Source organism: Cuculus canorus, chromosome 8, assembly GCF_017976375.1.
Source record: "Cuculus canorus isolate bCucCan1 chromosome 8, bCucCan1.pri, whole genome shotgun sequence".
Taxonomy (NCBI): domain Eukaryota; kingdom Metazoa; phylum Chordata; class Aves; order Cuculiformes; family Cuculidae; genus Cuculus; species Cuculus canorus.
In genome coordinates, this window is record NC_071408.1 from 2,872,940 (window position 1) to 2,889,132 (window position 16,193).

At 47.5% G+C, this 16,193-nt stretch overlaps 2 protein-coding genes across 2 annotated transcripts in view; one reads left to right on the forward strand and one right to left on the reverse strand.

Moving 5' to 3' along the window:
- PLA2G4A (phospholipase A2 group IVA) overlaps window positions 1-16,193 on the forward strand; it is a 225,138-nt gene that overhangs the window by 92,928 nt on the left and 116,017 nt on the right. The gene's annotated exons all lie outside the window — the stretch shown is intronic.
- On the reverse strand, window positions 4,337-13,078 carry PTGS2 (prostaglandin-endoperoxide synthase 2). The gene is made up of 10 exons (XM_009565436.2): window positions 12,987-13,078; window positions 11,550-11,666; window positions 11,297-11,440; window positions 10,700-10,843; window positions 10,152-10,333; window positions 9,240-9,323; window positions 8,807-9,053; window positions 7,509-7,795; window positions 7,198-7,345; window positions 4,337-7,043 (listed from the first exon to the last, which is right to left on the reverse strand). The coding sequence occupies exons 1-10, from the start codon at window positions 13,036-13,038 to the stop codon at window positions 6,637-6,639; spliced, it is 1,812 nt and encodes a 603-aa protein (XP_009563731.1). The 5' UTR covers window positions 13,039-13,078; the 3' UTR covers window positions 4,337-6,636.

Below are 16,193 nucleotides of genomic sequence, written 5' to 3' on the forward strand. Positions count from 1 at the left end.
AATCTTTAGTTTACTGGGTCAATTACAGTGACAAACACTGGAACATTTCACCTAGCAAGCAATGAGAAAAAACTGATTTTATTTTTCCGGGGCTGAAAATATGTCCTGAATTTGTCTCAATTTCTATCAGTTTATTGAACACTGAGAAAAGTCCATCTGTTTCTAATTCAGAAATGTGATTTTTTTTTCTGCTTTCACTGAAATTCTTTGTGCTATAAAAAATCTCAGCCCATTAGGGAATTAGATTTGAGATTACGTACTTTCCTGCCTCATTGGACATAACACCTTTTTAACAGCTTCTCTAAAACGCGATTGGATCACCTTGTGTTACGTCCAGCCTTATGTAAGAACTAGTATTTCACAGCTGAGCGAGTTCAACGTAGCTTTGTTTTAATTATTACCTATGACTACTACTTAGCAACTCTGCCATTATTTGTTAGGCAGGATTAATGAATATTGTCCAGGCAACGGGCTCGAAAGCCACAACTGAAAGGATATTGAGTTGTGTCGTTCTTAGGGTGAGGTTTTGAAGGCACCGGAGAACATATCTGCATCACGGCTTTTAGCCATGTTTTATTGCTCTGTCGCGGTTCACCGAAGCTTTCTGGGGCTTAAAATCATCCTGAACAACTGATGCTTTTGCAGTCTGTGGAGCTGGGGTTTTGCACCAAGGCTGTGCTGTTTCTCACGGTCTTGGCCTCACCTCCATCTCTGAAAACCCACCAGCTTAAATTCAGCAATATCCTCATTAGCAGCCACACGTGATGGCATTACGTGAAACCCAATATCATTTGCACAATGTTTTCTTAACGCAGGCTTAGGAAAATATTTTCTTTAGGTAGATCTCCACGGTATAGGGAAAAGTAAGATGAGACGGCGTGCTGTTTGGGGAACGTGTCATCTCCAGCTGCCATGGGCATTGCTTTCACTTTCTTGCCCATTTCAGCGTGTGTGTTTCAAAAGCCTCATGTGCTCCTGGAGAAAAGTCTACCAGAAATGCAGTCCTTTTGTGGAAAATGAATGGGTGTTAAAATTCCCTGTCAGCAGGGCAGGTTTGAACAAGGATGCTTGCACACACCTATATCCACTACTGTGTGAGCCTGAAGTAATGAGCTACACCCGGTTACCGTGAAAAAATAAAGTGCAGAGCAAGAATGCATTTCCTGCAGGATTCTCCTGTACTTTTTGCAGGTAGTTTTGGCTTTATCCTGAGACAGAAGCATGCGCTAATCCTTTGCTACTGTAGCAATAGGACGAAGGGCAATGGGGGTAAACTGGAGAGGGGCTGATTTAGACTGGACATAAGGAGGAATTTCTTCCCCATGAGAGTGGTAAGGCCCTGGCCCAGGTTGCCCAGGGAAGCTGTGGCTGCCCCATCCCTGGAGGTGTTCCAGGCCAGGTTGGATGGGCCTTGGGCAGCCTGAGCCAGTGGGAGGTGTCCCTGCCCATGGCAGGGGGGTGGAACTGGGTGATCGTTAAAGTCTCTTCCAACCCAAACTATTCTATGATTCTATTAAGTAAAGATCTGAGACAATTGAAAGCAGGAAGCTCCTAGTTATGTGACACTTTGTATTTTCCCAGTTTCTTTTTGGTGACAGCTACTAATTAACAGAAGGAAAGAATATGAGAATAACTGTTGGTTAGAAGATGCAATGTGTTTTCAACTTTCTGTAGACGTGCCCTGCTGCGGGCTACATCCCGAACACCTATGCAGTGGATTGGTTTGAAAGTAGATGGTTTGAAAGTAGATGATTTGTATGCTAGTTGCCTTCTTCCCCAAAATCTGGGTTTCCTGTGCTTTGCGTTCTATCTGAGTGCTAATACCTGCTGGGTAGAGTCATAGAATGGGTTGGATTGGAAGGGACCTCAAAGCTCATCCAGTTCCACTCCCTGCCATGGGCAGGGACACCTCTCACTGGATCTGGTTGCTCCAAGCCCCATCCAACCTGGCCTTGGACACCTCCAGGGATGGGGCAGCCACCACTTCTCTGGGCAACCTGACTTGCTCAGAACTGAGGACAAACAATCTCACAAGCTTTAATATCCTCTCTATCCATTGTGCTCAGCCCCTAAGTAGGCCAGGACAAGTTGGCCTGCTCCTTTCTGTCCTATAGATATATTCTTACAGCTGGTGGGTTTTTTTTCCTCTCTGGTCTTCCAAATGAAACGGCACATCTTTGCAATAGGCTTTTCCAGAGCTGTTCACCTATTTCAATAGCTGCAAGGAACCAGTGACATGTCCATCCTCCTCAATCTGAGTCCCCCCTCTCCTTCCCACCCTTCCTGCAGCTTGGGCAAACTACCTCATGGCTTTTCTGGATTGATGCTGGAAGCCGAAGGGGTATTTTCTTGCAAAGCAGAAGCTGTTTGTGATACCAAGTTTGCTGAAACCTTCTTACGTGGGTAAGGTGGGAGCCCTGAGAGCATTAGTGCTCCAGTGTGAAGGTCAGCACACCTCCCACAAGCATATCAGAAGTAATAAACCTGGTCAAGATGCCTGCGGGGCTCCAGCTCAGTGCCCATAAAGATCTCTTACGCAGTGGGCAAGAGAGCGAATGACCCACGGCAAAAGCCTTCAGTAAGGGGGATGGCGTACGCTGACCTGCTCCCAAGGCATGCTGCTCTCATGCTCCTTGATGGACTTGCCTCCAAGGCTATGACTTAAACACTGATCCCCCTTCCTTCACCATATTGCCTTGGGTGAAACAGTTACCTCAACCCAGGCTGGAGAGCAAGTATTTCACAGGGCAGGTTTCCTCTGAGGAACATTCTTGCCTTTTGTATCATCAGGACATGCCCCTGCTCAGAGGGAAGGAGGAGCTCCTCCACGATTGAGCTATCTCATCCATCGTATGCCAAATCCATCCGGACTGGCCCTTCCCTAATTAGGGCAGCAGTCACCTGGAACACCTTCTCTGCTATGACCTTGCTGCTGCCTTCTCACTGCTGCGCCTCCCCATGCGGTGCCTCCCCATCCCATCCTCCTCCTCAGGAACCGACTGGCCTCATCTTCACTCCCTCCCTCGCTTGACTTCCCCTCAAAGCAGAAACATGTCAGAAATGAAGTAACTTGTAGAGTGAATGAGTTAATTGATGGTTAAAGCAAAACCCTCACATTGCTCATACATGGTCTGCACGTTCCTCCTTCCACAGAGAACCTCTGTGGCCTGGAGGGGGACTGGGGTGATGCTCTTGGAGGTGCCCTCTGGATGTTGAATTTTTGAGGCTGAAGGTGGGCGCTGAAGCGATCAGGACTGAGTTTTGAGAGTTGCTGGAGGTGTTTAGGTACAATAGGAATAGAAGGGAACTGTGCGCTGGTGGAAATGGAAAGGAGCTACAGAGGATGGGCTGGAGGACTGTCGTAGTCCCAAGCTGGTGGGTTGTCACAGGTATGGAGCTGTTGGTCCCTGAGAGGATCAAGGAGAATTTTGGATGGTTGGAAGGAAGGTGACTCTGGGTAAAGGGCTGTAGCTATTGAGTTGATCGCTAGAAACAGGTTGTGAGAAGATGAGGCACAAATATTGGGATGGGGCAGTGTTGGAGACAGTCAGCCCTGGGATGATCATGGGGCACTGGGCACAGAAGGGATCTAGAGGGGACATTTGGTCAGTGGCTGGGTGGAGGAGTCGACTGAGGCTGTACAACAGGCACGATCCCCTGTTGTTTGCTATTGTTTCTTATCCAAGGCAGAAACATAGGGATGAAATTGGATGTCCTCAGAGTTGCTCTTCATTTCATAGAATCTTAGAATAGTTTGGGTTGGAAGGGACCTCAAAGCCCATCCAGTCCCAACCCCCTGCCATAGGCAGGGACACCTCCCACTGGCTCAGGCTGCCCAAGGCCCATCCAACCTGGCCTGGAACACCTCCAGGGATGGGGCAAACACAGCTTCCCTGGGCAACCTGGGCCAGGGCCTCACCACTCTCATGGTGAAGAAATTCCTCCTTCTGTCCAGTCTAAATCTGCCCCTCTCCACTTTATCCCCATTGCCCCTCATCCTATCACCACCTTTGGGAACAGCCCCTCCCCAGCTTCCTTGTAGCCCCTTCAGGTACTGGAAGGTCACTATGAAATCTCCTCAGAGCCTTCTCTTCTCCGGGCTGAACAACCCCAACTCTCTCAGCCTGTCCTCATATTTGGAGGAACATGTTGCACCAACCCATGCAGTTCCTGCCTCGGCGTTTATCAAGTACCCCCTGCTCGTGCCGCAGCCCCACTGCCCATCTTTCCAGCTCACATCCCTCCGTGCAAAGACAGAAGTTTAATTCTGTCTTTGTTGTGAGGTGTTAATAATTCCCCGGTGTTCTGCATTTAATCTTAAAGCAGCAAAGATGAAAGAGTTCCTTCAGCGGTATTAAGTGTGAAAGAAATCAGTGCAACTGAGCCCATGGAGGTAATTTATTTATATAAACAATTGCATTTTAAAAACATTCTTGTCCTACAAAAATAAAGTGAAAAACAATTCACAGAATTTTAAATAAATAATCTCAAACATACACAGTTATTACGAGCAACTTGAACCCAGCCAAACCCAGCAGGTTGGGTCACAGGCGAGTGACTGTTGAAATGTGAATGCAGAGAACAAAATGCAGGATGAACACGATTCCTCTCTGAAGCAGCTTAAGACTTCACTCGGGTGACAGGATCTGAGGAATCCCTCTTTACCTACCCCAAAAATAACTAGATCTGTCCCAACTTGTCTCTCTTTGGCTCTCGGCCAAACACTTTTCCTCGTCAATGGCAGAAGGGTGCTCTGAAGAAGTGTGTTCCAAAGCTGGATCTGAATAACCACTACGTGTTTAACAAGTGTCCAAGCGGTTTTGGTTGTCAGCAGACACAGTACTGACCACTTTCTAACACGGGATGAGCGAAGTTCTTCCCTTCTTCGTGCTTCAAACAGAAAAAGCAACAAAGGCCCTTCTTTCTCCCAGAGCATTCATACCAAAATCAAACTGGTCCCTGGTATCGCTCACTACAGCTGAATTGAGATCTCCCATTCACACTAACAATCAAACTTGCACAGTAAAAGGTAAATCGGAATGTGTCGATTCGTTTAGAGACACAGAAGTCACAGTCAAACTATACTAGTGCCGTAGCCGTGACGGTTCACAAGCCTCTACAAGTGTCTGAGAGATTCAGATGTAACGTAAAACTCAAGTCCTTTTCCACAAGTAGCCAAGGAATTTTGGGCAGGGGCACAGAGTACCAGGTTGCTGCTCTATTCCCGTCTGAAGTGACTCTTTCTTTTTCCCTACAGTTCCCCAGCTGTTTTTATGGGAAGATCATCTTCTACATTTCCTCTCTAGAAATTAAAAAAAAGATACCCTTATATGCAAAGTTCGAAGTGCTGGTACAAGACCCTCTGTAACTTCTTATGTGCCCAGATGAGACTAGATATTTCAGTGCCGGATCAGGACAACTACGTCTAGGAGATTTTGTGCTAGCTAGCCAGTTTTATTTAAGATTAAGCCACTTAAAATGCCTCTGTTTATAAGTTAGAAACAAAACATTATCCCTCTTCCCTCCAATAAATAGAACTATAAGTCACAAGTGTGGCTTATGTATGTAGACATAAGCTGTATTTAAGTCATGATGGCTTTAAGTTTTGCCAGATCTATTCTGTATCCATTTCTCTGCTCCTCGACTTCCACTATTCCCCAGTAATATCCAGGTTTCAGGTACACAAAGCTATACTACGGTCACATCCCTACCTAAAGCTATACTGTCCATTTGTTCTTAAAGTGATAGATATTGTTACCTTATCAAGTAGACCATACAACGACAGCTATGGAAAGAACACTAATACTTTGGATTAAGTTTCAAACCTCCCCAAACTTGCATAATAAAACATCTCTATCAAAATGCGAGCAGCCTTGTGTTGCAGCCTGAGAGAGTCAGTTATTGCTGAGCTCAGTGCCTTAATATCGTCCTCTTACACAAATAATACTTCTCTGACTTAACGCTTCAAAAACAAGAGCCAAGAGAAGTTCTAGTTTCTTTAAATAATTAAATTAAAAATAGTATAATGCCACATGAAAGTAGATTTACACATAAAAACAAACATAAGTTACTGTACAAAGTGCCTTATTTGCAATGAGGGAGAGGTAGTACCACCAATAAATGCAATGTGCTTTCTAACTTTACATCAATAAGCGAGTCTCAAGTATACGTATTTTTGGTTAATCTTTGAGTTCTTGTGTTGAATTCATGATCTTTTCTGGTAGTTTTCATCGAGTCAAATTTTCTTGCTATTTTAGTTCAATGGCCCGTTTTCAAGTTTAAGAAATTGCTGAGGCAATAACCTTATTTTGTAGTGTTATGTGATCTATCAAGCGAAAAGACAAAAACACCAAAACCCCTTTGTCAAGTATTAAAACAACATTAAAAAAAGCTGGAATCTTTGTCCACTTTGGAATACATAGTTCTGTTACAGAAGACTTTAAACAAGGGATTCACCACCGTAGAGCTCAGACACAGAAAATCCCTTTTGTAAATGGAAGCCTTACCTGAGTAAGGAATCTAGGACAACCCCCACAATGAAGATGCTCAAGTTTTTTTTTTGTTTTTAAACACTTTAAACTATAAATAGAATAAATTATTATATATAGTTAAATAAATAGATAGATAGATGGATTTTTACAACTCAGCAGATCGCTCTTTCAGTAGTAGTGTGGGGTTGATATCTTCCATTGCTGTTTTTGAGGTACTAACATTAATAGTTGCCTCTGTGGGTTCAGGATTTAAGATGTGGAAAGCAGTGAAAGGACACCCTTTCACGTTGTTGCAGATGAGCTTCTGTAAGGAGGCTGTATTGATTATTTCGAAGCCCACTTTTCCACCAAAGGTGCTGGGCTTCCAGTACTCGGGGGAGCAGATCGCATTTCCCATCAGTCCCTTCAGAGAGAACGGTGCTCCGATCTCCACCATTGTTTCACCAAAGATGGCACCTGGGCGTGGCTTTTCTACCAGGAGGCCTGGATACAGCTCCATAGCATCAATGTCTCCATAAAGCTCTTCCAGTTCCGCTGCCATTTCTTTTTCTCCTGCAATTATTGATGAATTAAAAAACCCGTAAGTGGAAAAAGATCCTATTTTCATGGCAACACGATCCTGTTCTGGTCCAGCAGTAGCATTGCAAGACTGCTGGCCGTTTTAAAAGAAGGGCCCTTGTTTGCTAGGAAGGATGAAAATATTTACCTGTAAGTTCTTCAAATGATTTGAAGGGTTTCAACATGAAGCGTTTCCTGTACTCATTCAAGGACTGGTATCGCATCTGCCTGCTTTGGTCAATCGAAGCCTTTGCTACTTTCTGTACTGCAGCAGGAACATTCTTCCCACCAGCAACCTATTTAATAAAGATGAAAAGTAGTAAGATCTCCTGCTAAGAGCCATGAGGAAGTTGTGCCTTTATAGGATCTGATGAATTCCGGAGGGCTTTATTTTACCCCTTTGTCCCATCCCCAGTTTAGGTCTCTGTTGGGTCACAAGCAACTTGAGGAAGTACCTACCCTGCCAGCACTTTGCTTGGAGAAAGATTTCACCATGTGGGAAAGGCCGTGTTCAAGCATTATGGAGTTGTTGTAGAGGAACTGCTGGAAAGTGTACTCCTGGTCGTGTATCTGGAACGTGTCCGGCAGAAGTGGGTGCCAGTGGTAGAGAGTATTGAATTCGGCTGCAATCCGGTTCTGGTATTGAAATCGCTGGTTGAACAGCAGCTCAGGATCGAACTTGAGTTTGAAGTGGTAGCCACTCAAATGTTGCACGTAGTCCTCGATAACGATCTTGATTGTCTCTCCTGTTGGTCAATGAAACAGGAGAGAACATTGGTACCGATTGCCGTAGAAACTTCAAATGGTATTTCCTCTCAGAGGAGGGTAACCACTGCTGAACTGCTCTTAAAGAAAAATCAGGAGTGGCAGATGCTGCAGCATTCTGTTATCTCTTACAGTAAATGATTCATATCATTTTATCTAAGAACAAGGGGTGGCACAGTACTTAAGATCCCAAAAGTTTTTGGTTATGGTAGAGAAGTGTTTTCTATAGCCTGCTTCTAGCCGGTATCTAGACTGCGTTCAGTTACAATGCTCTCTAGGATAGAAGTAGGGGATAATGAAGAAAGCTGGTCTCCGAAAGCAACTCTCACTTTCCAAGCTGCTCTTTTTAAGCTTAATGTACCTTTACACCAGGTAGTAACACAATATACAAGTATATTTACACAAACAGTTCTAGTGGGAGGTGTCCGTGTCCATGGCAGGGGGTTTGGAACGAGATGATCTTTAAGGTCGCTTCCAACTCAAACCATTCTGTGATTCTAAGATGGAATACCACTGAACAGACAATTAAGACAGGAGGACTATGTAGAACTACAATTTACGTAACTGCCTGAACTGTAGACTTAGTCACAGCCTTGCTTTTAAAGCATACCTGAACTGACCCAACCCCAGGGGAAAACACCCACAAAACCCCCTACAAGCTCTGAGAGCCTGAGGTCATTTAGCCTTTCTCCCTGAGAAGCTGAGGTCAGCTTCCTGTCTTTTCACTACTTCACTTCTGTTTCCCTTGGAAAAGGGAATTACGTATTACTTAGCTCGTTTTTTTTTTCAGTTCTGCCTTTAACACAGCTGAGAGGAAGCTGTATCTTAACACAACCCCAGTGACGGGTCAAAGGCTCAGATGTACGCCCTCATAGCAATTTCTTCTAGCTTCGTAGCTTCTCTTCTTAATACACCTACTGCAGTAGATAACGCATAGAAATGTCACACTGCAGAGAGGGTCAGAGTCACGTGTAGATAAGAGTGACACTCACCTATCAATATGAGCCTAGTAGTCTGGAAGAGCTGCTCATCGTCCCACTCGGGATGCTCCTGTTTCAGGATGTCGCAGACCCGGTTGTGTTCCCTCAGCCATATTGTAGCGTACATCATCAATCCTGGGACCAAACCAAACACCTCCTGCCCGACAGAGAACTGCAGGTGTTCAGGTACGTGAGGAGGGTAGATCATCTCCGCCTGAGTGTCCTTCACTGTTGGCGGATACATTTCTCCATCGATCATCTACAAAGCAGGGAGAGAAAGGACAAAACGAGAGTCGTAAGCTACAGTGCTTATGAATTAAGCTGTGTTGATTCCATTAGTGCTGACTTTAGGCTCACACTTTAGATCAACTACATCATGCACAGAGTGACAGATTTAGGAATTACGTGTCATCTATGAAAGCAGGGATTCTGAGGTAAGACATACCTGGTACTTTAGCTTTCCATCCTTCAGGAGCCTCAGTTTAAGTTGTCTCTCCAGAGTCTCTCCATAAATATGGTTCAAGTCAACCTATAAAATAAAAGCATTTAGAACGTGAAGCCAAGCTGCATTTTTGGCTGTTTTAGGATAGGTCCTACTTCTAAGGGATGAACTCCTACAGGCACCCATAGACGTTTACCTTTTAATTACATTATAATTTCCTTATAAGTAACACACACAGATATTTAAGATGAAGCCAAATTATTTCCTGGCAACTGGAGCCGTCTCTGCATAAAAGCAGATTTTTAAATCAACAGGCAGTTTAAGAGGACTCTGTACGAAGTGTCAGCAGCTTTCTATTAGGCAGGCAGCTCTCTGTATACACACAGGTATTTTATGGCTGGTTTAGGCATACACGCTACACTTCTACTGAAGAACTTTGCCTAAAGGCTGCGTGTTTTGTAGATAAAGATCTTAAATCCAAGTCTGCCTTTTAAGTCCTTTTTAAACGAAGTCTCTTCAATGAGCAGCACCCAAGCTACTTCAGAGTACTAGATACAGCTCTTCGCAACTGGAGAAAGTTTCCAGAGCCAGAAAGTATCCAGAACTTAACATACTTTAGGTGAAAGTGGATTCTTGAGAAGAATGAAAGTCCTACAGATCACTGTACAGCTGTTTTAAACAGAACCACATGCTTTGCCCAAGCAGTTCTGACCCAGGAAGAGATGCTATCGAGTGCTGCAATTTTGCCTCAGGAGAGGTTACAGAAGGGGAAAACCCATTGGTTTGCGGCAAACAGTGTTGCATGTAAATGCACCTGTGTTTGTGTACCCTGACAACCTGGAAGGTCCCATTCGAGCTGCTCAGGAGCTCCTAAGAACCAAGGGCTGTGGTCAAGTCACAGAGCTATTATCGTACCCCGTGGCCGAAAGCTTTAGTGAAGCCAGGTCCCTTCTTGTGGTCCGTCTTGAAGAACTGATGAGTGAAGTGTTGGGCAAAGAATGTAAACATCACATTTGTGCCCTGTGGGTCGGGAATAAATTTCTTCCTTAGCAAAAACTTCTCCACAATCAGCTTTGAATCTGGGAGCTCCTTCTTACCTATGAGGGAAAAGAAATAGTGAGACACTCAAAGCAACTATGTTCGCGCAGTACTTTTATGTTGTTCCCAGCAAAAACGGTTAAGGCTTTCAATGCATTATTGAAGGGCAGCAGCACAGAAACAAGGGGAATTATCTGCTTTTCTGTGCTCACTTCCTTGGTTTTAGAAACTACTAAATGCCCTGCTTTTAGCGTGTAATTCAATAACGAGAACCAGAATAGTTCTCTATCGAAACCGTGGCTCCCGTTAAGCCAGCTACGTTGAAAAATGGTTTTAGCCAAGCAGGTCTCAGGGTGTTTTCCGAGAGGATAAGACAAGCAGAAATTCCTAGAAGCGCATATTAGGCCATCTGCTTTTTTCCTTACCTTTCACTCCCATTGGTGTTGGACAGTCAAGTCCTACTGGTGGAAGGCTTCTTGTGTAATAGGAAAGATTGGAATAAGCTTCCCAGCTTTTGTAATTATAATCACTATTGTAAGTCGGTGGGCTGTCGATCAAGTGCGATCGGGCTGCAAAAGACAATAAAAGGTGGGGTTTTCTTTTATTTTCAACTGTACATTTCAGTCTCAAGAAGTAAATCACAGCACCAGATCTTTTCAGCTATTTTTGACAACAGCTGCGTAACAAATTCCACACATATCAGTTACTGATTTTAAATGGGATCACAGCAACAGGACTGGGTCGTGGATCACCAGCTGGATCCAGCTATTAACAGAGGCAAGTTGGTGCAAAGTTTATGCTAGCAAACTCCTGGATTTGATTAGAGATAAGAGCAAAACGCGTTTCTATTGCAAAGCACACTTCACACAAATCTGCAACATGCCAAAATCCTAAATTTGCTTTGGCATGTTTGTGCTTTGGAGCGTTTTAGCTCACAAACTTTATATATGGACCGACCGAGTGTAAGGTTCTGGAGTCCTACAAGTAACTTCTGCCACCTAGAAGAGAAAACTCGTACTTACACATTAATACATATCTCATAATAGCATCCCGTAAGAAGGGAATATTGTTGACGATATTCCAGGCTCCTTTGAAGTGGGTGAGGATGTAGTGGACAGTATTTGGTGAAGGTTTCAATGTCAGCTTCAGCCACGTGAAGAATTCCGCTGCGAGCATTGACAGAAAGATTGCTAAGTTAGCTACAGAAAACAACCTGCCGTCCTGGATCAGAGTTCCCCAATTTCATTTCCATGAGAAGGGATTTAAGATACTTACGCGTCGTACAGTTTTCCCCGTAATATCCTGTCCTCGTGCAGTCACATTCATACCGATCAAATCCTGTAGTCATGCAGACTCCTCTGTTCTGACAGGGGTTGGAGCAGCAGGGGTTGGCTGGAATGAGACCAAACGCTCTGGTGAGCGCCGTGCACGGCTATAGCAGCGTCCTAACTGCTCCCACGTGGGTCAGCAGTGCTTCACAGCAGCCTTTGAGCGGTGTTATTAGGGAAAGCACAGGGATCTGCCTGTGTTTCCCAACAGCAATAAACCTCCGCAGAGAGGCTGGATCACCTCAGAGCCTGACACCTGTTCTACCATAGAATCACAGGATGGTTTAGGTTGGAAAGGACATTAAAGATTATAATAAGAGTTCCAACCCCCTGCCATGGGCAGGGACACCTCCCACTGGATCAGGTTGCTCCAAGCCCCATCCAACCTGGCTTTGAACTCCTCCAGGGATGGGGCAGCCACCGCTGCACTGGGCAACCTGGGCCAGGGCCTCACCACCCATATCGTGAAGAATTTCTACCCAATGTCTAATCTAAATCTTCCCCCTTCTGACTTAAAGCCATTCCCCTTGTCCTATCGCTCCATGCCCCTGCAAAAAGTCCCAGAAACTACAGAACAGAGGAGAACAGCAAATCCATTCTGCGGCTGAGGAGGGCAGAGATCCGCTTGCTCCTGCTCTGCCGAGCCATGGGATGGGGTGGCATTCGATGGAACGGGACGGGAAGGCATTCGATGGAACGAAAGGGACAGGATAGGGTGGGACAGGATGGGATAGGAAGGCATTTGATGGAACGGGAAGGGACAGGATGAGAATGGCATGGTACAGGATGGGAATGGGACAGGATAAGATGAGAAGGGACAGGACAGGATGGGACAGGATGGGAATGGGACAGGATGGGATGGTACAGGATGGGAATGGGACAGGATGGGATGAGAAGGGACAGGATGGGAATGGAAGGCATTTGATGGAATGGGAAGGGACAGGATGGGAATGGAATGATACAGGATGGGAATGGGACAGGATGGGATGAGAAGGGACAGGATGGGATGGTACAAGATGGGAATGGGACAGGATGGGATGAGAAGGGACAGGATGGGAATGGAAGGCATTTGATGGAATGGGAAGGGACAGGATGGTACAGGACGGGAATGGGACAGGATAAGATGAGAAGGGACAGGACAGGATGGTACAGGATGGGAATGGGACAGGATGGGATGAGAAGGGACAGGATGGGAATGGAAGGCATTCAATGGGGTGGGAAGGGACAAGACGGGATGGGAAGGGACAGGACGAGATGGCATTCGATGAGACAGGATGAGTTGGGAAGGGTCAGGATGGGATAGGAAGAGACGGGGCGGGATGGGAAGGGACGGGACGGGATGGGAAGAGACAGGACGGGATGGGAAGGAGCAGGAGCGACTCACCGGCGATGCCGGGCGCCAGGAGCGCGGCCAGCAGGGCGCAGGGCAGGATCATGGCCGGGCGGTGCGTGTCTCGGGATGCTCGGGGTGCTCTTGGTGCCCCTCCGCGGCAGCGCCGCCTATTTAACCGCGCGGGGCTGAGTCACCGCTCCTCCCGCCCACGGGAACGCCCCGAGTGCCGCTCGGAGCCCCGCAGCCCTGCCCCGCACCCCGCCGCAGCGCCCGCGCCCACTGCCCCGCAGCCCTCCCCCCGCAGCCCCTCTCTCCCCCCGCAGCCCTTCTCTTCTCTCCCCGCATCCCGTCCCTTCCCCCTGTATCCCCGTCCTCTCCCCCCGCATCCCTTCTCTTCCCCTCCGCATCCCTTCTCTTCCCCCCCTCATCCCGTCCCTTCCTCCCCTCGCATCCCCCTCACTTTCCCCTGGCATCCCCATCCCAGTCCCGCCGTTGCGTCCCCGTCAACCCCTGCATCCCTTTCCCCTTGCAGCCGTATCCCTCTGCATTTCCATCTCCTTTTTCCACTACGTCCCTTTCCCCCCTGCATCCCTGTCCCCCTGCATCCCCGTCCCCTCCAATCCCTTCCCCATCCCTGTCCACCCCTGCATCCCTTTCCCCTCGTCCCCATCCCCTTTCCCCTCTGCATCCCCATCTCCTTCCCCTCTCCTGCATCCCCTTCCCCCCCTCCCCGTATCCCCACCCGCTTCCCACCGGGGGGCGGTGGGGAGCCCCTTCCCCTCTGCATCCCGGTCCCTTCGCATCCCTGCCTGGGGTGGGACACACGGCTGGGAGCCCCTTCCCTTTGCATCCCGGTCCCTTTGCATCCCTGCCTGGAATGGGGCGCTGGGATCCCCATCCCTCTGCATCCCCTGCATCCCTACTGAGTGTCTGTGGGGACCCCCATCCTTCTGCATCTCCCCTTGCGGGGTGGCTGGGAGCCCTTTCCCTCTGCATCCCTGGCCCTGTGCATCCCTCCCTGAGGAGCGGTTGTGATCTCCATCGCTTTGCATCCTTGGGGCACAGAGGGAGGGGGCGGACACACTTATCATGGAATCATAGAATGGTTTGAACTGGAAGGGACCTTAAAGATCATCTAATTCCCACCGGATCAGGCTGCCCAAGGCCCATCCGACCTGGCCCTGACTGCTTCACCCTCTGAAGGCAGAGCGGTGGGTTGGGGTTGGAGGGGGCAAAGAGGGACTGATCCCCCCCTTGTCCCATGTCAAAGCTATGTGTCCAGAGTGCAGCTCCTCCTGCACCTTATCCTGACTGGAAAAAGGCCATCACACCTGTCCCCTGGTGGGAAAAGCTCTGGGAATGAGGGGGTTGGGCTGGGAACAAGGAGTTTGGGCTGGGAATGACTTAATTGCAATCCTCTCATTAAGTGGTGATGAAGCTGCCTTCTCCATGGGTGCAAGGGGACCCATGCATGGGTGGCTCCCAACGGGTACAGAGGGCAGAATTGGGCTTTATTTCCATGTGTATTTGTGCTTCCAACATGACACAATCCTGTTCTTGGGCACCTTATTCTGAAAGTTTTCCCTGGCGCGTTTCCTTTGGAGCGCCCCTTGCTCTGTGCAGCTGCTCCGTAAACAAATCTTTGCTCACTTCCTTCAAGCGCGGCTTAGATTTTGCCACTGGAGGATGCTTTACCTTTTTGTCATACACTATTGTTTTAATCAGCGCACGCTTCTGCTATTTTTAATCTTCGTTGTGCGTGGAAAGTGTGTGATGAAAGACGCAGGCGGTTGTGTAATCCCCTGCACGGGGGCTGGCTGCAGGCTCCCGTCGCTCCCGCTCTCACCCCTGATGTCAGCATTAGACACCGAAGGGCAACACTCCATCGCTGTTTCCATAAAAACCTCCTTTGAGGTTCGGTGCTGATTGTGTTTAAATTACAGATCGATGACTCTACAGAAAGTGGATTGAGTCCAGTTGAAACCAGATCTTGGTTTTGGCCCAGAAAGGTTGGATTGTGGCGAGTGAATAATTTGTGTACATCAGCGGTGAGTGGGTCATCCTCGGTCTTCTATGGGGTGGTGGACAGAAGCCTGTAATCACATGTCTGCCCCTCTGCTCCTCTCTTGCGAGACCTCAGCTGGAGGATTGTGTCCAGCTCTGGAATCCTCAACAGAAGAAGGAGATGGAGCTGTTGGTGGGCTACAAAGATGATCCGAGGGCTGGAGAACCTCCCATATGAGGACAGGCTGAGAGAGTTGGGGTTGTTCAGCCTGGAGAAGAGAAGGCTCCCAGGAGACCTTAGAGTGACCTTCCAGTACCTGAAGGGGCTACAGGAAAGCTGGAGAGGGGCTGTTCACAAAGGCTTGGAGTGACAGGATGAGGGACAGTGGGGATAAACTGGAGAGGGGCAGATTGAGACTGGACAGAAGGAAGAATTTCTTCCCCATGAGAGTGGTGAGGCCCTGGCCCAGGTTGCCCAGGAAAGCTGTGGCTGCCCCATCCCTGGAGGTGTAGAGCCAAATTCCCTAATCATGAAACACAGGTAGTGTCCAGCGGAACAAGGTATGGAGAGGGATGCATGGAATTCACAATGCCGTAGATCAAGGGTTTGGCTTTGTAGGTGTTATATGTCCATTTTGCACTCATTTTATTCTGTTTTACAAAGCTTTTATTGGTGCTGTTAGATTATAAAGCTTTACTGAAAACACCAGGCAAGTGAGATGTTACGTTTTAATAAGGTGAATAGGAAAATGTAAACCCAGAAAAAGTTTCTAGGTTGGAGAACCAGCAACGTTAAGAGGAAAATTGAACTACTTGTGTGCCACTAGAGAAGTACCCCTAAAATACTAAAATCATAGAATCATAAAGTGGTTTGGGTCAGAAGGGACCTCAAAGCCCATCCAGTTCCAACCCCACTGTCATGGGCAAGGACACATCCCACTGGATCAGGTTGGCCCAAGGCCCATCCAACCTGGTCTTGGATACCTCCAGGGATGGGGCAGCTACAGCTTCCCTGGGCAACCTGGGCCAGGGCCTCACCACCCCCACAGGAAAACATTTCCTCCTAAGATCTCATCTCAATCTCCCCTCTTTCAGCTGAAAAGCATTTCCCCTCGCCCTATCCCTGCACTCCTTAATCAGGAGCCCCTCCCCAGCTTTCCTGGAGCTCCTTTCAGTGCTGGAAGCTGCTCTATGGTCTCCCTGGAGCCTTCTTTTCTCCAGGTTGAACGAGCCCAAACGATAAGCGAAGGCTAA

Excerpts from the sequence above, each read along its gene's own strand:
- PTGS2 (XM_009565436.2), bottom strand. The coding sequence starts at position 13,038 with ATGATCCTGCCCTGCGCCCTGCTGGCCGCGCTCCTGGCGCCCGGCATC. Across the intron at positions 10,844-11,296 it reads TATGAGATATGTATTAATGT|CCCGATCGCACTTGATCGAC; the intron begins GTAAGTACGAGT and ends TGTCTTTTGCAG. Across the intron at positions 10,334-10,699 it reads AACACCAATGGGAGTGAAAG|GTAAGAAGGAGCTCCCAGAT; the intron begins GTAAGGAAAAAA and ends TTTCCCTCATAG.